This window comes from Danio rerio, chromosome 24 (assembly GCF_049306965.1).
Source record: "Danio rerio strain Tuebingen ecotype United States chromosome 24, GRCz12tu, whole genome shotgun sequence".
NCBI classification, from domain to species: domain Eukaryota; kingdom Metazoa; phylum Chordata; class Actinopteri; order Cypriniformes; family Danionidae; genus Danio; species Danio rerio.
Genome location: NC_133199.1, coordinates 905,001 through 925,000, shown reverse-complemented (window position 1 = coordinate 925,000; position 20,000 = coordinate 905,001). Strand labels below are relative to the sequence as shown.

The following is a 20,000-nucleotide window of genomic DNA, read 5'->3' as shown; positions in this document are numbered from 1 at the left end:
GGCAGTGTGTTTATATTAAATCATCATTTCTGGATCATTTTAATCCTTTAATTGTGTTCATCTGTAAAGATATGTGTGTGTTGCTGATCATCCTGTGTGTATTCAGCAGTGTGTGAGTGTTTAAGGTGCATAACTAACACACTCTGCTGGAGTTTAGAGCAGCTTTAGTTGGTCAATGGTGCTGTTGGTCTATTTCAGTTCCTCAGAATAGCAGCGCTCCAGCAATGCGCCTTAACACACCTCCTCTATAGACCAGCACACACATGAGTCCACAGAGTGACACAAATGGATTCATATTTAAACAACGTGGAGTAAAACATGAAAACTACACCTGCACTGATCTGAAAATAGCACCAAAACACGTCTTGCACCTCATGCCCGGTGTATGAGAGCCCTTGTGTCTACAGTTATCCAGATTGATCTGAACATGAGGTTTTTGTCTAAAAGTGCTTCATCAGATTTGCGTGTGCGGGTTGAGCTGAATCTGAATCAGTACTCACAGTTGAAGCGGGGCTGAATGCTTTCTCCTGCGATCAGGCTGTTGACGGTGATCTGGAAAATGATGTGCAGCAGCAGAAACGTCACGCTGGTCAAACACAGCACTTTCAGCAGCCGTCCGGTGTGGCCTGCGGACACAACAAGTGTTTACAATCACACCCTGTCCTTACTACACACAACACAGCGTCATGACATGTAACAAGAGCTCTCTTTTCCATGATAAAAGGTTTTTGTAACCACCTGCGACAACGATGTGCAAAACGTTCTACCATTTTCAATTTCTATTGATTACGTGCTTTACACAGTGCTAAATGCTCCCAATGTGAGTCTAAATATCATTATACATCACATTAATTGCCATATTGAAAGCAGGCCACTAGTTTGAGTCCTGGCTAGGTCAGTTGTTGTTTCTGTGTGGAGTTTGCATGTTCTCCCCGTGTTGGTGTGGGTTTTCTCCGGGTGCTCCGGTTTCCCCCACAGTCCAAACACATGCGCTATAGGGGAACTGATCAACTAAACTGGCTGTAGTGTATGAGTGTGAGAGAATGAGTGTGTATGGGTGTTTCCCAGTACTGGGTTGCAGCCGGAAGAGCATTACATTTTTCCAAGCTTCCTCCCATTGATCATCTGTGATTTGTATATCAAGGGTTCTTTCCCAAGTCTCTTTCAAGGAGCCCGTATGTGAAGAGCCACAATCCTTTAGGACTCTGTAGAAACGGCTTGTAGAATTGTCCCTGAATGAAAAAAGTATTTCCACAACTGAAATGTCCTGATCCTCAAGTATTGTTGTGCCTTTTTTTTATAAAATTTCTTGAGTTGAATTCATTAAATCGAATTAATTTCAAACGTGGTTTCTGAAATATGGATGAAACGTGCACTATAGGGTATATGCCGAGCTAGTGCTGTTCCCATGCTGATACACTTCCGGTGAGCCGTTATTGTGAACTTTTTCCCATTTTATACGGTTCCTTAAATAGCATCGATGTTGTAATGTCATTAAAATACATTCAATTAAATAAAATTTAGCATTTATTTAGTTGCTCAAGCGTAAAACGAGACAAAAAGCTGTTTACTCGCACGCGCCCATCAGAATCGGCAGGCTAACGCAGAAGCTCCATTGAATATACTGGGGTACAATAAATGCTCATATTATAAAGACATGGCGGGGGAAATGTAATGTAATGCAGTGCTTCTGGTACAATCTGAGACCCACTTTAAATCGGATATCACTCAGCTAGAGGAGATCGCTGATTTATAAAGAAAGCAGACCTGAAACGCACCGGATTTTGCATTGGCATTCAATTCGCCGGAAGCGCTTAACCCAGGTTACTGGCAAACTAAAAGTCCTACTAGCATGCTTCGGCAAATACCCCATTGAGATTTTTAATGTAAGAATTTCTCCGTTTCTCAGTGTGTGTTTGACAATTGACAACAATTGCTGAAATAAAACCATGAACAAATTTAATTTACAATTTAATTTAAACACTTTCAAGGATCTATGTTTTGTTTTTAAGTACTTTCCAGACCACAAATCCATGTGTTTTGTGTTTATTTGCGGAGGTGAATTGCAATCTGGGATGTTGATCTCTGCTCTGTCCACTTCTGATGATGAAAATTTAACTCTAAAATTTAATAAAGTGACTTTTATTGACATTTAAGTAGTTTGAAATAATATAAGAAACAATATCTAAAGAAATAATAACAGAAAATGGACTGTGAGTTTATTACAAGGTGTCTGTAGCGTAATATACAACACCAACCCAAACAATATAGCACCGCACACTATTACACATGACAATAAAGTCCATGTTTTCAAGGATATGAACTTTTGAAGGTTAAAAGTTGTTGGAGGAACGATCAAGATACCATAATGCAGTTCAAAAGCAGAAATAAAAGGGGTAAAATAAAAACCTGAATCAGCAAATATGGAAAACTGCTCATTTACGGTGTACTTTTGAAGATGTGTGGGAGCCCTGGCTATATGTGCAGTCAGTGAAGATCAAAATATCACAGACAGCATCGAACACCAAACTGAGGATATCAATAAACACCCACAAATCATCCGGACAAAAAGGAGGAAATGACATCATATGCAAACCGCGATAAGACAATAATTTCATTCTCAATTCTGGACAGATCATATCATGAATTATTAAAAAAAATAAATGAATAAAAAGTCAGATGTGTCTGGAAGAAACCGGGATAAAATGTCAACCTACTTCAGGGTCTAAAACACTAATAAATAATATATGAAGATATTAAGAAAGATTATAAATAAGTAGGAAGAAATCCTCACTATTCCAAAGCTTGTAAAAGACAAAACTATAATAAAATATTTTAAAATGCTAAATATCTGCGATAAACACAACAATAAATAACACAAAACAAACATTTTAATCTAATCTTTAAAGAGTTTAGTGTCTGTGAAGAGGATCATATTAAACATATAACAGTGATTTCTGCATAATAGCTCCTCTTTAATATAAAAAATGCATATGTGTTGACAGAATTCACACACACACACACACACACACACACACACCTGCACACACACACACACGCACACGCACACGCACACACACACACACACACACACACACACACACACACACACACACACGCACACGCACGCACACACACACACACACACACGTAAATAAACAGATGGAATGATCGAATGATGGGCTGGAATATCAGCAGTTTCTGTGTGGGCCTAAAGTGAGCAGACGGTTTTTAACTGGTTGACAGCAGAAAGCCGATGCCGGCGCAGGAAGCTGAAATACAGAGCAGATGTGTTTATTATTGAGCGTCTGTGTGCGACTCAGTTTCTCGCTTTTTTTGCAGACCGATGAGCCGATCAGACATTCAGACACTCAATGAGCCTCAGTGTGTGTGTGTGTGTGTCTGCAGACTCAACATGTGTGAGAGAAACTCGGAGTTTCGTCCATTTATTCACTAAGAGTAAGAATCTCAGGGTGTGTGTGTGTGTGTGTCTGACTTCATTTCTGTGATCAAAGATACAATAAATAGAGTAATATTTTGAAAAATATATAAAACAATTACATTTTTAACAAATAATTAAAATAGAAATGATAAATAATAATAATAATTTTTAATAATTTGTAGTTTTAAAATTAACTTTTGCATTATATATTTTATTTAAACTGTTAAATATATTTCAAAGCATTTATAAAACAATAGTTATTTTTAAAATACTACACAATACTGAAAATAATATTTGTAAAATGTTTTAAAAATGTAGTTGACTGCTGTTGTAAAGGTGAATTTTCTGCACCATATGTTAAAAGTTAAAAGATAATAAATATTTTAATAACTATAATATTTAGATTATTAGCAATATTTTGACAATTTTTAAATTCTAATAATAATAATAATTATTATTATTATTATTTAAACTTAATTAAATATTGTGTAAAATGTACTTATTATTGTGATCAGTAATTAAAAAAATAAACTAAAGATATAATTGTCAGCATCATTACTTCAGTCAAAAAAGTGCCACAGGATATTTCAGAAATCATAATGAATTTTCTGGACCATTAAATAAATGTATTCATATACCTTTTAAAGGATAAACGATATATAAAGATTTTAATGACTTTAATAATTACATTATTGGACAATTTTTAATTTCTAATAATTTGTATTATTTAAACTATTCATTAAATTATATAACCCTTATAAAAAATAATGTGAAATATTTTATTATTATTTAAATAAAAATATTTTTTACATTTTTCAAAAATGACAATATTATTGTCAATAATTTAAAATATATATAAATATAATTGTCAACATCATTACTCCAGTCATTTTAATAAAGGTTAAAACAATTTGAATACATTTATGACAATAGTAATTAGATAATTAGTAATATTTTAACAAGTTTTAACTTCTAATAATAATAATTAGAATTATTATTTAAAATATTAATTAAGATATAAAAAAATTATGATAAACATTAAAAATATTTTATTCTCAATTAATAAAAAAAACTTGTGAAATTAATAAAAATGACTTAATATTATTGCCAGTAATTAAAAAAATATAGAGATATAATTGTCAGCATCATTACTCGTCAAAAAGTGCCACACGATCTTCCAGAAATCATTACAATATGGTGAAAACACGGTTATTGTAAAGCTGAATTTGCTTCACCATTTACATAAATGTTTTTATGAAAAATTAAAACAGATATATTTTATTCTAATAATTAGATTAGTAGTAATATTTGAAAACAATTTAATGTCTAAAATAATAATTGTATTATTATTATTTTAACTAATAATTTATTTATTTTATGATAAATATTTAAAGATATTTTATTATTGATTATTTTCATAAAGAAAATGAGATTATTATCCGTAATTAAAAAACTATAAATATAATTGTCAGCATCAACTAATATTACAAATCCATATTTTAATAGCATGACCGGCCCTCAGCATGTTTACTATTACGTCATTTTCTTAATAATTCATTCTGTGGAGCCAAGATACTTTTGAAGATGTGATTAATACACTTCAGGCTTCGCTGTAAACATGTTGACGATATGATTACACATTTATAATATTATATTTGATATATTAATCACATCTTTGAAAGCCTCCTGGCTCCACAGGAACACAGACATTGATATTGAGTAAACATTATGCAGCATTTAACACTGTAACGGAGGAGATTATGAGTGGATATGAGCATTGATCATCTGACCGCAGAATTACAGACTGTCTGAACACACTCCTCTGGGATATTTTCACATCATAATATCAGTCTATTCATTCTTACACTGCAATCACTTTCAGTCTGACAGCAGCAAATCAAAGCGCCAATGTAAAATAATCCAGAAATCAGCAGTTTTCTGTATTTTGAGACTCATGTTGTTATTTTGGCCAGTTTATTATTGCATTATGGGTTCTTGATCTTTCTGTATTATGTACACTGTGCACATAATATGAAGTAATAGTTGGGGATTGTTATTATTAACAGTAATAATGTAATTTCTGTAATGTGAATATACAGTATGGTGTAATGTAAAGCTGAAATGAGAACCTCTTCAGTGTCTGTGATGCTTCAGACACTCTAATATGATTTGATGATCAAGAAACATTTATGATTTAATATCAAAGCTGAAAACTGTTTCTGCTTCAAATTTTTGAATGAAAAAATAAAATAAAATAATGAATAAATAAATCAATAAAAAAATGAATGAATGAATGAATGAATGAATTATAAAAAAATAATTAAACGACTTCATAAATAATCTAATTAAATAAATACATAAAAATAATGAATAAATAAATTAATAAAGAAATGAATAAATAAATGAATGCATTATAAAAAATAATTTAACGACTAAATAAATAAATTATCTAATTAAATAAATAAATAAATAAATGGATATATTAATGAATGAATAAATAATGAATAAGTAAATGAACAAATAATTAAATAATAAATGAATGAATGAATGAATAAATAAATAAATAAAAGAATGAATAAATTAATAAATAAATAATTAAACTCATTCAATGAATAAATTAATAAATAAAATAATAAACAAATTTATTAATAAAAGTATAAAAAATGAATGAATGATTGCATGAATACATAAATGAACTAATTAAATAATTAAACACGTTAATAAATGAATAAAACTATAGAAAAATTAATGAACAAATAAACAAAGTAATAAAAAATATCTAAATAATTCAATAAAATAAATAACTAAATAAATTATTGAATAAAATAAATAAATGAATAAAAGAATGAATAAATAAATAAAAGAATAAACAAATAAATGAATAATTAATTAAACTAATTAAATGAGTAAATACATAAATAAATTAATGAATAAATTAATTAATAATTTAAATAATGAAAAAATGAATTATTGACTGAATAAATTAATAAACAAATCAATGAATAAACTATCATATATCAATTACTAATTAATTAACCAATCAATCAATAATAAATTGATATAAAAAATACAAAAAACTCAAAAAATAAAACAATTAATAGTTTCCATATATTATTTTCCCTCAGCTTAGTCCCTTTATATACCAGGGGTTGCCACCGCGGAATGAACTGACGACTTATCCAGCATATGTTTTACACAGCGGATGTCTTTCCAGCTGTAACCCAGTACTGGCAAACACCCGTACACTCACATTTACACACATATATTGATACACTACGGCCATTTAAGCTTAATCAGTTCCCCTATAGCGCATGTGTATGGACTGTGGGAGAAACCCATGCCAACACAGGGAGAACATACAAACTCCACACAGAAACGCCAACTGACCCAGCCAGGACTCAAATCGGCGACCTTCTTGCTGCGAGGCCACAGTGCTAACCACTGAGCCACCGTGCCGCCCCCCATAGTTTAATCGATTTGAAAGTTTGCAGTGATCTCCATGATGTTCCCTGCTGTTATAAAACTGCTCTATTTGTCTTTCTGAGCCTCCTAAAGCAGATCTGCTGTTCATTGTTGTCAGATGCTCTGCGTCTGTTTACTGGGTTTACATGTCAGGAAAGTGAATCATCAGCAGCTCTGATTCATGCAGAAAAACTCTGAGGAAAAGAGTCTGAGCTTCATTTACTGGCGTTCAGAAGGAAACACACATTAAAGTAAAACACTCGCAGACGAACACCGAGTTCAAAACACACAATGTGCTGTGTGAATGTGGAGCGATCCTTATATTATTAATCATGTTAATCATATTATTAATTCACAGAGCTGGGGAATAAGGTCAGGATGAATAAAGTAGATCCAGGAGGTTGTTATCTCAGAATAAAGCCTGACAGGTTTATTAGCAGCTCAATGTGAAGCACTGCTGTGTAAGACTGAAGGGTTTATTCTGAGAAAACAAGCATGGGGGATGATCTTTATCACGGTTATTACACGGCTACAGGCCACAAAACATAAACATTAGATGTAAAACATTGATCTGAGCTGTAGGAGTTCTGTAATCACACTCTGAAAAAGCTGACAAAACAGACTAAAACAGCTGACGGAGTATACACTAACCTACGCATTATCCAGACACTAGACGGAGACAAACAGTCAGAAACAGCTGTTGGAGTATACACTAACCTGCGCATTATTCAGACACTAGATGGAGACAAACAGTCAGAAACAGCTGATGGAGTATACACTAACCTGCGCATTATCCAGACACTAGACGGAGACAAACAGTCAGAAACAGCAGACGGAGTATACACTAACCTGCGCATTATCCAGACACTAGACGGAGACAAACAGTCAGAAACAGCTGACGGAGTATACACTAACCTGCGCATTATCCAGACACTAGACGGAGACAAACAGTCAGAAACAGCTGATGGAGTATACACTAACCTGCGCATTATTCAGACACTAGATGGAGACAAACAGTCAGAAACAGCTGATGGAGTATACACTAACCTGCGCATTATCCAGACACTAGACGGAGACAAACAGTCAGAAACAGCAGACGGAGTATACACTAACCTGCGCATTATCCAGACACTAGACGGAGACAAACAGTCAGAAACAGCTGACGGAGTATACACTAACCTGCGCATTATCCAGACACTAGACGGAGACAAACAGTCAGAAACAGCTGACGGAGTATACACTAACCTGCGCATTATTCAGACACTAGACGGAGACAAACAGTCAGAAACAGCTGATGGAGTATACACTAACCTGCGCATTATCCAGACACTAGACGGAGACAAACAGTCAGAAACAGCAGACGGAGTATACACTAACCTGCGCATTATCCAGACACTAGACGGAGACAAACAGTCAGAAACAGCTGACGGAGTATACACTAACCTGCGCATTATTCAGACACTAGATGGAGACAAACAGCACGCAAGCAAACACGAAAAAACCATGCTAACCCACACGCATAACATACATAAGCACACACACATACACAAACACATCAGACACAAACACACAAAAACAAACACAAAATATCACTCACATGCACGTACACACACACACGTATGCATGCACGCATACACAAAAACATACAAATGCCACACACAAAAAAACATGCTAACACACACGCACACACATAAGCATGCACACAAGCACACATACACAAATGCACAAACACACCGGACACAAGCACGCACAAACACACAAAAACGCACAAGCATGTACATATGCACACAAACAAATGTACTCAGATGTACACACACACGCATGCATGCATCCATACATGCACGCATACACACAAACACACAAATGCACGCACATGCACATGCACAAGCACAGACAAACAAACACAGACAAAAACACACATATGCACAAACACATGCCTGTATTTATATGCAAACACACACACACACACACACACACACACACACACACACACACATACACACATATATACACATGCACAAACACAGGCACAAACACGTATGTGCACATAAACACATTCACATACATGTATACACATACACACACACACACACAGGAGATGTACGTCAGATAATTCCCATTGCTCCTCCTCCAGTGTTTTACAACTGTGTACTTCAGCTCAGGTGAGCGTCTGACTTGTAAACCACTGTGTGATTAATGATGATCAGAAACAGCTGCTCTGCTCTGTGATCCGCCTTCATGTTCTGCACGCATCTGATCAAAATCTCAAACTTATATAGGAACAAAAGCACTCACAGAGCCAAAACCAGCAGCAGACGTGCAGGAGGAGAAGCTGAGCCAGAAAAATCCACATCTACTCCACAAACTCGCCCTCTTTGGGGAATCGCTGAAAATAAGATGCTTTGAGGAATGTTCAAGCTGCTGTAATTAATCCAGCTATACCATACAGCCTCCAATATCCAATAGTACCATCTGTATTGCTTTGTAAATGATATTGTATCATAGAACAGCCTCGTGTGACAAACAGACTGAAATGTAAGTCATGATTACTGAATAAAGGCATTTTTACAGAGCAGTGGGGGCACAAAGAAAAGTCTGAGGTGGCATAAAACCAAAATAATGTGCATTTATACAATTATTAAATGCAAAAATGTAATTACACAGAAATGTAAAATGTTGGCAATGTAAATGTTTAAAAACATACTCTATAATTTTAATTAGTTTCACAAAAACAAAATAAAACTAATATAAAATGAAACAAATAAAACAAAGCAATAAAATTAAATAAAAAACTAAAATAAAAAATCTATTAAAATAAATAAATAAATATTACATTAAATTAAATAAATATAATATAAAATAAAGCAACATAAAACAAAAACAAATTGAATTAAAATAAATGAAATAATAAAATGAAATATTTTTTTAAAGTAACAAAAGAAAAAAAATAATTTAAAAAAATAAAATGAAATAAAACAAAAATTAAAATTAACATCAATAAAATTTAATTGAATTATAAATAAATAAATACAAAATAAAATTAAAAACACTATATTAAATAATATAAAACAAAATAAATCAAATAATAAAATAAATTTTTTAAAAAATCAAACACAATACAAAATAAAGAAATAAAATAATAAATTGAATAATAAACAAATGTAATAAAAAAAATAAATACATTATTAAACAAAATCGACCAAAAATGACCATAATTAACAATTAAACTGTTTAGATGTAATTGCCTAAAGATGGCTTAATTCTTCAAAAATCCCACTTGCATGTACATTTCCATGTGTTTGTCAGTCAGTGATCTGCTATTTCCATATTCAGTTCTGAGGGCTTTATTAGAGAGTGTGAATGAATGAAGTCAGATCTGTAATATCAGTGCGAGCTCTCGTTGAAAACGCCTGCGGGAAAATCTGCGAGAGACACTGGAGAGTGGATTCCTCACATTCTTCAGCTTACAAAACCTCTTTCAGACCTTCTGTTTGTTTACTTGCTCTCAAATCATGTCTTTCTGCACGGTTTAACCTCATATTAATACTTTTATTCAGCAGAGATGCACTACACAGATCGAAAGTGACAGAAAATTGTGCTATAATGTTATGAAGTGACTATTTTACAAAATATTTCTGTTTTAATAAATGCAAAAAATGTATGCATCAGCACAATCAGTCCTAATGTTTTTAGCATCAATAATATTTAGAAATGTGTTTTGATAATTGAACAATGCTATTTTATTTATTTTAAGAAGTATTACATTTTAGTATTTGCAGGTTTGATAAATATATATATATATATATATATATATATATATATATATATATATATATATATATATATATATATATATGTGTGTGTGTGTGTGTGTGTGTGTGTGTGTGTATATAAACATATATATATATATATATATATATATATATATATATATATATATATATATACACACACACAAACACACACACACACATACATACAGTTGAAGTCAGAACTGTTAGCCCCCCTTTGAATTTTTTTTTTTCTTATTAAATATTTCCCAAATGATGTTTAACAGATTCAGGAAATGTTTACAGTATGTCTGATAATATTTTATCTTCTGGAGAAAGTCTAATTTGCTTTATTTTGGCAAGAACAAAAGCAGTTTTTATATATATATATATTCAGTCATTCAAACCAGCTATTTTGCATTAAAAAAATGAAAAATTAATTGTTGCCTTTGTCTCTGAAAAAAATAAAAATAAATAAATAGATAAAATGAAAAGAAAACTTCTATAAAAAATATAAGATATATAATTTTTTAAATAAAAAATAAAAAATATATAAAAACTAATTAATTAACAAAATTAAAGTAAAAAAAATAAAAAAAAATAAAAAGATTAAAAACAAATAATAAATAAATAAAAACATAAATACAAAATAATCCCTAAATAAAAAAATTAATTAAAATAGAAATAGATAAAGAGATAAAAAACTAAATAAAATAAATAATTACTACATAAAATAAACTAAATAATTACTTAAAAAATATGAATAAATAAAAGTTGAATGGGAGTTCAGCTTGAGTGATTGGGAATAGCAGCAGTTTGAGCGCTGGAGTCTGTGTATGGGGAGGAATATTCACACAGGATGGTTTTCCTGAGGAAACAGAAGTGAGCGTATATCAGCGTGAGCAGGACTCGACCCACACGCCTTCAGATCGCTTCCTCAGGAAGATGATTCAGTGTTTCTGACCGTCACAGATACTCCTTCACTTCTGAAGAAACAGAATTAATCTATCGCATCTGTTTCATCAGCTACTCTGCAAACATTTGGAGTCAGTGAGATCTGCTTTACCCACCAAAGCTGCATTCATCTGCTAAAATTATACAGGACAAGCAGTAATGATGTCAATATTATCTAAATTTAAATTGTTTATTACGTTAATATTTATTTATTTATTTATTTAGGGTGTCACTGTGGCGCAGTGGGTAGCACAATCCCCTCATAGCAAGTCTCGGCTGGGTCAGTTGGTGTTTCTGTGTGGAGTTTGCATGTTCTCCTTGTGTTGGCGTTGGTTTCCTCAGGGTGCTCCGGTTTCCCCCACATATACCCTATAGCGCATGTGTTTGGACTGTGGGGGAAACAGGAGCACCCGGAGGAAACCCACACCAACACGAGGAGAACATGCAAACTCCACACAGAAAAGCTAACTGACCCAGCTGGGACTCAATCCAGCGACCTTCTAGCTCTGAGGCCACAGTGCTAACCACTGAGCCACCGCGCCGCCACTTCAACTGTATGATATTGGTGACACTGTGCTTTAGCTGACTCTTGGTCTGTGGTGATTTATCAAGCAGCTCCAGATCCTTCCAGAGGAAGCGTTTCATTGCGTACAGGTCACTCTTTCATAGTTCAGGAGACCTAAAGAGACGAAGCTTTCCTGTTTTGACATGTTTCAGTGCTGGGAAACATCCAGACTGCAGATCTGCTGCTGTAAACAGCCCACAGCAGAGTCTGTCAGCGGCGATCATACACTAATCCAACACACCAACACACGGAGCGACGTCTGTCAAGAGTGTGTCAATGTCTACATAAATGTGCTTTAGCTAATGCAGCCTCATTCACTGAACTCATACTTCAGTCTCACTCAGCATGTGACGACATTAATGCATGTACATATATATAATATAATATAATTAATATAATATAATAAACATATTATAATATAATATAATAATCAATATTTAAATCTAATATTTTTTATAAATTCAACCAAATATTGAAAAATTTTGTTTAAAATATTTTTACAAAAAAATATATCAAATGTCAAATATAAATATTAATTATTGTATATTTTATTATGTATAATATAATAATATGTCATAATATAAAAAAAATATATAAATAAAACATTTTCTATTTAGTTTGCAATAAATTAAACAATATACAAAAATGTGTGTGTGTGTGTGTGTGTGTGTGTGTGTGTGTGTGCGGTGTGATATAAGAGACGTGTGTGTGCGGTGTGATATAAGAGGTGTGTGTGTGTGTTGTGATAGAAAAGGTGTGTGTGTGTGTGTGTTGTGATAGAAAAGGTGTGTGTGTGTGTGTGTGTGTGTGTGTGTTGTGATATAAGAGGTGTTTGTGTGTGGGTTGTGAAATAAGAGTTGTGTGTGTGTGTGCGTTGTGGTAGAAAAGGTGTGTGTGTGTGTGTGTGTGTTTGTGTTGTTATATAAGAGGTGTTTGTGTGTATGTGTGTGTGTTGTGATATGAGACGAGTGTGTGTGTTGTGATATAAGAGGTATTTGTGTGTGTTGTGATATAAGAGATGTGCGTGTGTGTGTTGTGCTTTAAGAGGTGTGTGTGTGTGTGTGTGTGTTGTGATATAAGAGGTGTGTGTGTGTGTGTGTGTGTGTGTATGTTGTGACAGAAAAGGTGTGTGTGTGTGTGTGTGTTGTGATATAAGAGATGTGTGTGTGTGTGTTGTGATTTAAAAGATGTTTGTGTGTGTGTTGTCATATAAGAGACGTGTGTGTTTGTGTGTGTGTGTGTGTGTGTGTTGTCATATAAGAGACGTGTGTGTGTGTGTTTGTGTGTCGTGATATAAGAGGTGTTTGTGTGTGTGTTGTGACAGAAAAGGTGTGTGTGTGTGTGTGTGTTGTGATATAAGAGATGTGTGTGTGTGTGTTGTGATTTAAAAGATGTTTGTGTGTGTGTTGTCATATAAGAGACGTGTGTGTTTGTGTGTGTGTGTGTGTGTGTGTGTGTGTTGTCATATAAGAGACGTGTGTGTGTGTGTGTTTGTGTGTCGTGATATAAGAGGTGTTTGTGAGTATGTTGTGATATTAAAGGTGTGTGTCTGATATTAGAAGTGTGTGGTGTGTGTGTGTTGTGATAGAGGTTAGTGTGATATACAGTATGTATGTGTGTGCGTGTGATACTAGAGGTGTGCATGTGTGTGTGCGTGTGTGAGATATTAGGTGTGTGTGTTGTGAGATACAGTAAGAGGCGTGTGTGTGAGAGAGAGAGGGAGATGTTAGAGGAGTGTGTGTGAGATTAGAGGTGCATGCATGCAATGTTACGTGTGTGTGTGTGTGTGTGTGTGTGTGTGTGTGTGTGTGTGTGTGTGTGTGTGTGTGTGTGTGTGTGTGTGTGTCCATATGCCGTGGATGTGTGGTTCTGCCGAATGTGATGATGTCACAGCTGAACTCATGACCTGATGACACACTGAGGAATGCTGGGAAGAGTGCAGATCTCCATTCCTGCGTCTCCCACTCACTGATACTGACAGAAACACTCCACTAACACCAGAACATCTACAGCAGCTCGTTATGGCTTTACGCAGTACGGTACGATCTGAAACGGTACGGTGCGCATTCATTTCCATTTACACTGTCAGAAGCATCAAAACTGCAAACAGTTGCACCAGTTTCTGTTTTGGGGAAGCTTTCGTAAGAGTTTCAAGCACAACAGGGGAGTACTGAAGTGTGGAAAACATAAAATAAAATAAAATAAAATAAAATAAAATAGTTTTTTTTATTAAATTAAATACAAAAAAAAATAGATGTATGCATGGATGGATAGATAGACCACAGATATCCATAATATACAGTTTACACATATTTTTATACAATTAATATTAAATTTTCTCTAACTACTAGAAGAAATGATGAATGATGGAATGGAATTAGATGGAATGGGAAGAAATGGCATGATGGATGGATGGAAGGAAGGATGGATGGAATGATGGAATGATAGACCACTCATTTCCATAATATATGTTTACATTACTAACACAATGGTGACCATCAATGTTCAACATTCTTCAAAATATCTCCCTCTGTGTTCAACAGAAGACAAAAACTCCTACAGGTTGTAAACACGTTGATGGAGAGCATCATTATGGGATGCACAGGTGTGGAGACTCACCTGTCATGGTGGCGTGTGTGGGCTCTGCAAACAGTGGGATGAGCAGGAGGAAGACCAGGTAGACGAAGGACAGCCAGTTGTAGCGGAACAAACACGCTGGAGGACAGAGAAGAAGAAGAAAGTCAGACACTGGTTAATCTGCAGTCTGTCATTACGGAGACGAGTCGCTCATTAAAGAGACACTTGTGAAAAAAGCAGCTGCAGGCATTCAGATCCACTGCAATACACAGCCCATGAAGATCTCTGCATTCCAGCGCTTTCTAACACACTCACACACAGGCCTCTTTTTTAACAATCTAGGCACAAAGTCTAAAGCGGATGGCACAGAACCACTCAGAATGTGTCTGTATTAATTTTTTTGCTTGTTTAAGAGCGGGCAAAATGTCGTCGCACCCAGCACATAGTGGTTTTACAAAACAAAACAAAACAACAAAACAAAAAACAGCAAAACAAAAACAAAACAAAAGAGAATAAAACAAAAAAATAGCAAAACAAAACAACAAAGGCAAGAAACAAAAATACAAAAACAAACCAAAAAACAAACCAAAACAGAAACAGCTAAACAAAACAAAAACAAAAACAAAACAAAACAACCCAAAAAACAAAACAAAACAACCCAAACCAAAAAACAAAACAAAACAACGCAAAAAACAAAACAACCCAAACCAAAAAACAAAACAACCCAAAAAACAAAACAAAACAAAAATAACAAAACAACAAAACAGAAACAGGAAAACAAAACAAAAACAACTCAAAAATAAATAAATAAATAAATAAACAAAATAACAAAAGCAAAACAAAAAACAACAACAACAAAAACAGCAAAACAAAACAAACAAAACAACAAAAGCAAAACAACAAAGCAAAAAATAAAACGAAAAACCAACAAAATAAAACAAAACTAAAAACAAATGAAAACAATGAAATGGTTCAGATGATTGGCCCAAGTCAGCTGACCTGAACAAACCCATCCACTTATTGTAAACGATCCACCCATTAATTCTCCAACGGCAGTTTATTATAATGAAGGACTGGAGAAGAGTAATTGAGGAGTGTTTACAGTACATCTCCTACAGCTCTTCTTCATCTGTCTGCCAGCTCAATATTCACCAACAGCTCAGTTCTGGAGAAAGCAGAACATTAAACAGCCCATCATCACGCTTCATCTGCACTTCAGGGAACGCCTGCATGTGTCTAAACGAAATGAAGCTGATCTCTTTCATCACTCCCACAGAACCACAATACTGGAATAATCTATAGCAGTGGTTCTCAAACTTTTTTCACCAAGTACCACCTTAGAAAAAAATTGTCACTCCAAGTACCACCTTACGACGCTAATTTTTAACCAGTATTAAAAAATAGCGTCATAGGCCTAATTAAGCAGCTACAGGTGTGCACAGTTTAAAAACTATGCAGATTAATTCCTATTATTAAGAATATGTATTATTATCAGTCACTTTAAACATTTGAAATAGTCTGAACATTAACTGTGCTTGCAGATAAAAAAAAAGTTTTTGTTAAAATGTGCTTTTAAAAGTTCATTAAAAAATGGCGCTGTTCTTAAAAAGTAAAAAGAAGACTGCTGTACTTAAATCTAAAGTATTCATTGTAGCCTATTCATCAAAAGCTGGAGATGTGGCTTTTACCTTATAAATATAGGCTATATGTCACATTCCTACACTTTCAGACAAATCTTGAAATATATGTGAAATGTACATATGACAGGGTTTATACAGGCACAGCCTAATGAAAATCAATTCCAGCACCTATTTTTTTTTTTCAAGACTGACATGTATTGAAGACCTGAAAAGTATTCTCAGCAACCCATAAAACATTGCATAGGAATAGATACAAATAAAAAACATAAAAATAATATTAAATAATCATATATCAATAATATAATAAACCTGCACTAAATGCTTGTGAATTTTTTTTTTGTACTCAAGGAAAAATACTATTACACTGCTAAAATAACACAAATTTTAGTAAATAATATTAATATTAGGTAAAAGTACAAAGTACTCTTTTAATAAGTACTAGTTGGTTACTTTTGAAAAAAAAAAATCTGATTTTCATTATGAAATCACTTTTTTTTACGTGGAAACCTGATTGAATGGTTTAATTGCTTAAATCCCAAAGCTACATGTATAGGAAATTGCACTAACAAAGAAAGTATAGTCGATTTTTCCTTTCATGACAATTAATCTTTTTCAATAGCACTGGTAAAACTACCAAATAATCTTTAAGGCCATAGAGACACTTTTTGCCCATTTTTTTAAACGATATTTACAAGCTTTGAAAGGTTTAATTGAAGTATATGGTAAAAAGATTTAATTTAGCCTTTTATTTACATATTTTACACTATTTTTCTTTACAATATGGCACATTTGTTTCTTAAAAAGCTGTACATCACATGTAGATTTTATTTTACATTTAACCTAATCTAAAATAGAAACTTTAAAAAAAATACAAGTACACTGTCAGTAAAAAAAAATTAATAAAACAAATGACTTCATTTTACTTGAGGTATTTGAAATGACAACACTACATTTATCAAAGCAGTGCTTTAAGAGCCTTATTGTTAATTTTGATAAATAAACAATAAGTAACAACGGATTGCTTTGACCTGTAATGCTTTAAGACAGATCAGAATACAGCTAAATGTATAAATCACACAAATACCTCATCCAGAAACATTTCCAGCATAATTATTTTGTCGTAAAGAAAAAAAAATACACCTTTGCTAAAAGTAAGTTTCACTTCACAACACAGCCAAATAAGAAGACCATTAGCATTGTCATCGATCATGTATCAATCTATTAATTTTTACTAATACTACTAATGCTTAATAACTTTGAATACTTTTGACTAAATTTAGTCAAGGAACAAAGATAAATAATGTCTACTTTAATAGTGGAAAGATCGCGATTGTATTCAATCTGAGCACACACGCGATCATGAGAGGACTTGCAGTTCATTTAAAAAAAAAGCCTATTTAAAAGCTCACATATCTGTTTTAGCGATTTGCGTACATGAATGCGCTCTCGTGTTAAAATAAAGCACTCGCCGCATTTGCAGAAATGAGTTATTGCGCAATACCTTCATTCCCGCGCCGCCATTCAGACTGTATTTAGAGGAGTGACAGGTCAGAGGCGAGAGACTGGCTGTCGGAGAGCGAAACGTGCTTGTAGATCATCAAAAAGGCAGGAAATATGTCCGTGGTTTAATTACTCTGCTAGACATCTCTATAGAGAAGACATCCGAGAAGCATTAATCCAACAAAACATTTGTTTTTAAGTTGTTTTTTTCTGTCTCTGCAACACAGAAAGCATTTGTCCCGCCCTTACGTTTCACGCAACTAGACAAGGTCGACTGTGATTGGCCACTTTTCATGTCAGTCAAATCACGCTTCAGAATCAATTCTTAAACTTCGGGAAATGATTTATAACAGCTTATGACACAATGCACTAAAATAAACATTCTAAGCACAGCGTTGTGATCGTACGCTTCACAAAACAGCCAATGCTGATCACATCGATGTTATATTACGCATTAAAGGATTAAAAGTGTTAATTGTTTCTTTCATTGTTCAGCGGTTCCTCCGCGTACCACTAGGAGGAAGCCCGCGTACCACTAGTGGTACGCGTACCACAGTTTGAGAACCACTGATCTATAGCAAATACTGTAGTGTTTATGAAGCATACTATAGTAAAGCACTTGAATTCATCTGCTGTGGTCATTCTACAGTTGCTATGGAAACACGACAACTATAGTAACTGATCTGTTGTGGTGATTCCACAGTTGCTATGGTAACACAACAACAATAGTAATTGACCTGTTGTGGTGATTAAATAGTTACTATGGAAACAACAACTGTAGTAATTGATCTGCTGTGGAGATACTATAGTTGCCATGGAAACACAACAACTATAGTAATCGGTTAGCTGTGGTAATTCTATTGTTGCTATGGAAACACAACTATAATAATATAAACAACTGACCCAATACTGTAGTTTACACCAGTTTACTGTGGTAAAACCAAAGTATACTACAGTATTTATTGTAGTTAACAACACAATTAAGAGCCTTAAAGGGTCTGTTTCAGAGAGTTAGAGAACATTATCTGTGGAGTATTTTACACTCAGTCTAGGGACATCAGAGACGTATTTAACATGTAGTAAACAGCGGCAGAATATGTCCCCTTTAAAGCACAGCCGCTGGTTTTCTCTGACAGATGCAGTGCTGGTCCAGAAGGAGGATTTGCTTTGGTTTTTCTCATCTGAAGCCACATCCTGACTTTTCCAAATCTGGAAAATCAAGATGTTTGAACAGTAAAGGGCAAAACTCTCCTCTGTTCTCTTGTGGACTGCATCTGACCGCAAGAAAAACATCGACTCCGGCAATGAAAAACCAAAGGGACTAAATGATATTTCGAGGGTGAACAATACGGTTAAGACTCCCTGATAGAAATGTTTGATTTCAGTGAATGTATTGTCTTTAAACAACTTGATGAAGATAAGCAAATAAAAACATGTGCAGATCACACTGCACAGCAACAATCAGGATCAAACAACTATAAGAACAATTGTAAGACAATTCTGTTCAAGCGTACGCTAGTCAAAGGTTTGGGTTCAGCTTGTTTTATTCTGAAGAACTTTTTACTTTTATTCAAAAAGGATGCATTACACGACATAATACTTATAATGTTGCTAAAATAAAACAAAATAAAATAAAGGATGAAAAAAAAAATGCAAAAAAAAATAATAATAATAATAATAACAACAGTAATAATAATTTATAATAATATTAGTAGTAATAACAATAATAATAAAATTAATAATAATAATAATAATAATAAAAACAACAACAACAGTAATAATAATTAATATTAATAATAATAATAATAATATTTATAATAGTAATAGTAATTATAATAAGAATAATAGTAATAATAATAATAATAATAATAATAATAATATTAGTAATAGTAATAATATTACTAGTAATAATAATAATTAAAATAATAGTATTAATAATAATAATATTAATAATCATAATAAAAATAATAGTATTAGTAATAATACTAATAATAATAAGAAGAAAAAGAAGTAGAATAATAATTGTAATAATAATAATAAGAAGAAGAGGAATAGTAATAATAGTAATAATAATACTAATAATAATACTA

General features: G+C 33.2%; 1 protein-coding gene across 5 annotated transcripts in view; it reads right to left on the bottom strand.

The window, feature by feature from the left end:
- piezo2a (piezo-type mechanosensitive ion channel component 2a) overlaps positions 1 to 20,000 on the bottom strand; it is a 150,032-nt gene that overhangs the window by 118,139 nt on the left and 11,893 nt on the right. For all 5 annotated transcript variants that reach the window (XR_012399642.1, XM_073941353.1, XM_073941355.1 and 2 more), the window contains 2 exons: positions 14,813 to 14,908; positions 501 to 626 (listed from right to left, as the gene is read on the bottom strand). Coding sequence is in view for 4 of the 5 variants with exons in the window: in XM_073941353.1 (XP_073797454.1) it covers positions 501 to 626; positions 14,813 to 14,908 (222 nt within the window). In the remaining variant the exon portion in view is untranslated. The remainder of the gene's footprint in view (positions 1 to 500; positions 627 to 14,812; positions 14,909 to 20,000) is intronic.